General features: G+C 55.3%; 1 protein-coding gene across 1 annotated transcript; it reads right to left on the bottom strand.

The window, feature by feature from the left end:
- Window positions 1-1,084: 1,084 nt before the first annotated feature.
- On the bottom strand, window positions 1,085-3,872 carry LOC131737051 (uncharacterized; the record flags this gene model as incomplete). The annotated part of the gene is made up of 1 exon (XM_059023463.1): window positions 1,085-3,872. A coding segment is annotated over exon 1 (1,398 nt), but the record flags the coding sequence as incomplete, so codon positions are not given.
- Window positions 3,873-5,458: the final 1,586 nt, after the last annotated feature.

Genomic DNA, 5,458 nt, shown 5'->3' with positions numbered 1-5,458 from the left:
TTTGGTGCAGGAATTTCTGTTGCAAACAGCTGGGATATTTATCAAATGTCAAAAGGGCAAACTTGGATAGCAAGTACTGTGGGAGAAGGAATAGAAAGATTGGGGAATGGACAGATGTATGTAAACCAAGTGTATGAACTGGACAGAATGTACATTACAAATGTTGTAAGTATATCATCAACGCACCAAAGTACAATCACTGATTTTACGACAAAATAATCATGAATATAAAAATTTTGGAACATTTCAGAGTTATGGGTGAACGTGATAAAAGAATCTACTATGTGTAACAATACTATATGTATGGGGAGATATGTTATGCATAATGTAACGAGAGTGACACCTATATGTAAATACTATGTGCATCCCATAATTGCTGGGGGAGCCCACTGGTATCTCCAGGTTACAGGCACATGGTTGGATATACGTACTAATCAGACATATGATTTACTAGGTTGTGACAAGACAGACCAAGGCATGGTTTGCTTATTAAGGACAGGACGTACTAACGATAGGTTGCGGATGCAACCCCGGTTCCCTGAAAGAGAAAATAACCATCAACATGAGATATTGCCGTCAGGCAGCACCAGTAGGCTGAGCTTTTATAGCAAAGCTGCCGATAGGCCCCCACGCCAGCTGCAGTGTAAGCCCGCCCCCCTGGGAGCTTACTTAACTGCGCGCGCGGGGATGCACTTCCTCTTTTGCTCTTCAGGCCGTGAAGGCTACCGGAGCGACCTCGCAGCTTGATGGTTATTTTCTCTTTCAGGGAACCGGGGTTGCATCCGCAACCTATCGTTCCCTTTCAAGTCGAAAATAACCATCAACATGGGATACAGTGTACCCTAGCTGTCGCGAGGGAGGATTCTCGGCAGTAGGACAGACTTACGTCATAACGCAACTGCGTAGGCAGTACATCTAGGCATATGCGGAGCTGCGCCTCAGCGTCTATGCTCGTAATGACACCTGTCTTAAAGGTGGAACAGTCAACACCATGCTATCTACCACTCTATACGTCCGCATCCTGAGGCGTCGTAGAGTGTAAAACAGATGCTCCAAACAGTGGAGCAGAGGAATCCAGTACATTTAACCTGTAAAACCTCATGGAAGTATGCGGCGTAGCCCAACTGGCTGCCGCGCAAATATCAGACACCGGCACCCCTCGAAAGAGGGCCCAGGATGTCGCCATACCCCTGGTAGAATGCGCCTTCAACTGCCCTGGTGGTGGAAGGCCTGCAGATTCATACGCTAATTTAATAGCATCCACTATCCAGTGGGAAAGGCGCTGTTTAGACAGCGGCTGACCCAAAGATCTAGAACCATGGCATATGAACAACTGTTCTGTCTGCCTCACAGTCTTTGTACGGTCAATATAACACCTCAATGCCCTCACGGGGCAGAGCATGTGTAACCGCTCTTCCTCTGGGGAAGAAAAAGGAGGAGGATGGAACGCCATCAACTCGACTGACTGGTTCATGTGGAACGGGGATATAACCTTTGGTAAAAAGGCCGGATTAGGGCGCATGGAGACCATAGAACCGTCTCCTGCAAAACGAGTACAAGAAGGATGCACTGAAAGTGCATGTAACTCGCTCACGCGTTTTGCTGATACCACAGCCAGCAAAAATGCAGTCTTAATAGATATGAGCTTCATATCCACGCTGTGGAGAGGCTCAAACGGTGCCTTGGTAAGGGCTTCTAGCACCACATCAAGGCTCCACGACGGTAAACTGGTCGTTCTTGGAGGCCGCAAGCGTCTTGCGCCTTTCAGAAACTGAGATGCCAAAAAATGGCAACCAGGTGATAAACCGTCAATGCGTACATGACAAGCCGAAATGGCGGCTAAATACACTTTAAGTGTAGAAGGAGATTTCCCTTCATCCAGCAGTTTCTGCAGAAACTGCAATATTACTGCCATAGGACAGGAGACTGGGTCATGGCCCTCAGCCAGACACCAACTCTGAAACAACTGCCACTTATACGCATACTGCGACCTAGTAGAGGGCGCTCTCGCACTCTGGATGGTCGATATAACTGCAGTCGAAAGCCCTAAGGCTGACAGGCGCTCCCGCTCAGGGGCCAAACCCATAACTGCATGAGTTTGGGGTTCGGATGCCAAAGCTCTCCTTGAGCTTGGGACAACAGGTCCGCTCGCAGAGGGAGCTCCCTCGGGCGACCGTGCAGTAATTGCACTAGACTCGGGAACCATATTCTCCGAGGCCACCGAGGAGCGATCAGAATCACTGTCGCTCGCTCTACCCTGACCTTCTCCAAGAAGGCGGGGAGCATCGGAATCGGTGGAAAGGCATACAGGAGCCCTGGCGGCCATTCGTGAGCCAGTGCATCCACCCCCAGGGGGCTGTCGAGGTCCTTCACCGAGAACCATAGAGGACAGTGCGTGGTCTCTCGCGAAGCGAAGAGATCGACTTGCGCTGTGCCGAACCATTCCCAGATGCGCTCTACCACCCGAGGGTGAAGACGCCATTCGCCCGCAAGAGGACCTCCTCTGGACAGGAGATCCGCTGCGTAATTGACTCTGCCCGGCAGATGAACTGCACGCAGAGAGGCTAAACGCGGTTGAGCCCAGAGCAACAGCCGCGTTACCATCCGGTGAAGACCGGGGGACCGCAATCCGCCCTGGCGATTGATATACGCCACTACTGTGGTGTTGTCTGACCGCACTAACACGTGCTTGTCTAGAAGCACTGGCAAGAAGTGCCGAAGGGCGAGGTCCACTGCTCTGAGTTCCAGAGCGTTGATGTGGGCTGACCTCCAGGGTCCTGACCACACTCCACGGGTCCCTGTCCCGTTCCAGACTGCTCCCCAACCTTGGTTGGAAGCGTCGGTTGTGATAACTTCCCTTCGGAAGATGGGACCCAAGCGCACGCCCTGGCGGATGTTCGACTGAACTTTCCACCAGCGTAATGCTTCCCAGCAGGTTCGGGATACCCTCAACCTGCGGTGCTTGTCTCTCCGCGGGTGCAACGCGAAGGCATTGAACCAGGCCTGCAGAGGTCTCTGGTGTAGTAAGCCCAAAGGAAGGGCTTGCGAGGCGGCAGCCATCAACCCCAGCATGCGCTGACAGAGCTCCATGCTGACTGTTTCTCTCAACCTGAATAGGGAGAGACACCGCTCTAATGAGGCAACTCTTTGTGTCGATAGGGTCGCTTCCATGGACACTGAGTCCAGATGCAGACCCAAAAACTCGGTCTGTTGGCTGGGCACGAGGCGGCTCTTGTCTGGATTGACCTTCAGACCTAGCCGCTGAAGATGGTCTGTAACCATCACTGTGTGCTGTGCCAGCTGCTCCTTTGACTGCGCGCAGACGAGCCAGTCGTCCAGATAGTTCAGCAGTCGGACGCCTTGAGCCCGCAAAGGAGCTAAAATGGCGTCCATACACTTCGAAAAGGTTCGAGGAGCTAGAGACAGGCCGAATGGCAGGACGCAAAACTCGTAGACCCTGCTCTGGAATGCGAATCGTAGATACTTCCTGTGACCCGGACAGATGGGAACGTGAAAGTACGCATCTGTCAGATCTATGGTGGTAAACCAGTCGCGCTGCCGGATAGACTGGACAATGTGCCTGTGCGTGAGCATCTTGAACGACAACACCCGTAGGTATTTGTTCAGTACACGCAGGTCTAGAATAGGGCGGAGCCCGCCGTCCTTCTTTGGCACAAGGAAGTATTTGGAGTAGAACCCCTGGTCGGTCAGAGCAGGGTCTACTAGTTGAATGGCACGCTTCCTGAGCAATGCCTGTATTTCCACATTCAGAGCTGAGGACTGAACCACGTCCTTCACCACAGTTACCACCACCCCCCTGAAGGGGGGGGGGGGGTTTTAACCGGAACTGAAGGGTGTACCCGGTGAGTATAGTTTTGCGCACCCAGATATCGCTGGTGCATTGTCGCCAAAACAGAAGCTGTGGAACAGTATAGGGTTGGGTTAATGGCTGCCTGGTTTTCTCAGGGCTGCTTAGGCTTCGCTCGCTCACGAGGGGCCTGGCCAGAGCCACGAGGGCGTGGTCTGCCGCCTCCTCTAGGTCGCCACCCTGTGCGCTGCGGTCGTCCCCTTGGGATTTGGCCACGCGCTGCTGTATCCGCCGGGGAGGTCTTAGTACCCCCTGGACGCGGCTGGTGTTGCGGTGGTGTTCTACGCCACTGATGTTCTTGTGGGCGTTTGACCTGGAAAGGCCTACGCGGCCATATCGTAGCCAACTGCTGTGATGCCTCTCTAGCCTTAGCTGAACTTTGCAGAATCTCTTCCACCGCTGGGCCAAATGTGTGCCCCGGTGTAATTGGGGCATCCAACAAGGGAGCTTTGTCATGCTCCTGGACTCTCGCCTGCGAGAGCCAGAGCTGTCGTCTGGCCACCACCAGAGACGCGATGCTCCTGCCCTGGGCCCGCGCGTTAAGCTGGGCTAGCTTGACCAGCAGCTGGGCAACTAGCCCCAACTCTGCTCTCAGAGACACCGAAGGATAGTCTGGGAGATCCTTTATTAGCGCAGCCTGATAAACTGAGAGGAGGCTGGCCAGATTGGACAGCCTAACTGCCTCTGTAGCTGCCGAATAGCCCCTCTTGAGATGCACCTCAGTGATCCTGCACTGCTTGTTAGGGCAGGTGGGGTCCTTCACCAACCCAGAGAGTGTTGGATGACTTCACCAACGCTGCAAACGCAGCGCCAACTGGTGGAAATGACGCCAGACCCGCTTCACTCGCCCCTTGCATGGTAAAGGCAGCCGTAAAGGTGCGTGCACCGAGCACCGAGCCTCGAGGTGCGTGCACCGAGGCACCGAGCACCGAGCGTCGAGGTATGTGCACCGAGCCACCGAGCGTCGAGGTGCGTGCACCGAGGCACCGAGCACCGAGCGTCGAGGTGCGTGCACCGAGGCACCGAGCACCGAGCGTCGAGGTGCGTGCACCGAGGCACCGAGCACCGAGCGTCGAGGTGCGTGCACCGAGGCACCGAGCACCGAGCGTCGAGGTGCGTGTACCGAGCACCGAGCACCGAGCGTCGAGGTGCGTGCACCGAGCACCGAGCGTCGAGGTGCGTGCACCGAGGCACCGAGCACCGAGCATCGAGGTGCGTGCACCGAGGCACCGAGCACCGAGCGTCGAGGTGCGTGCACCGAGGCACCGAGCACCGAGCGTCGAGGTGCGTGCACCGAGGCACCGAGCACCGAGCGTCGAGGTGCGTGCACCGAGCACCGAGCGTCGAGGTGCGTGCACCGAGGCACCGAGCACCGAGCGTCGAGGTGCGTGCACAGGTGCGTTGCGTGCACTGAGCCCAAGCACTAGGCGCCGAAGTGCTACACCAGGCGCCTAAGCGCTGACACCGAAAGTGCCGGAGCGCGTGTACTGCACCAGACGATCCACGTCAGCTGACCCGCAAAGCGGAGACGCTATGTGCTCTAGTACTGTGTCTGAGTCTCGAAAGACAAGGTGTTGTGCTGCTTATAAG

This window comes from Acipenser ruthenus, chromosome 4, assembly GCF_902713425.1.
Source record: "Acipenser ruthenus chromosome 4, fAciRut3.2 maternal haplotype, whole genome shotgun sequence".
NCBI classification, from domain to species: Eukaryota; Metazoa; Chordata; class Actinopteri; order Acipenseriformes; family Acipenseridae; genus Acipenser; species Acipenser ruthenus.
Note: the sequence above shows the minus strand (reverse complement) of the source record. Positions and strands in the feature narration are given on the sequence as shown.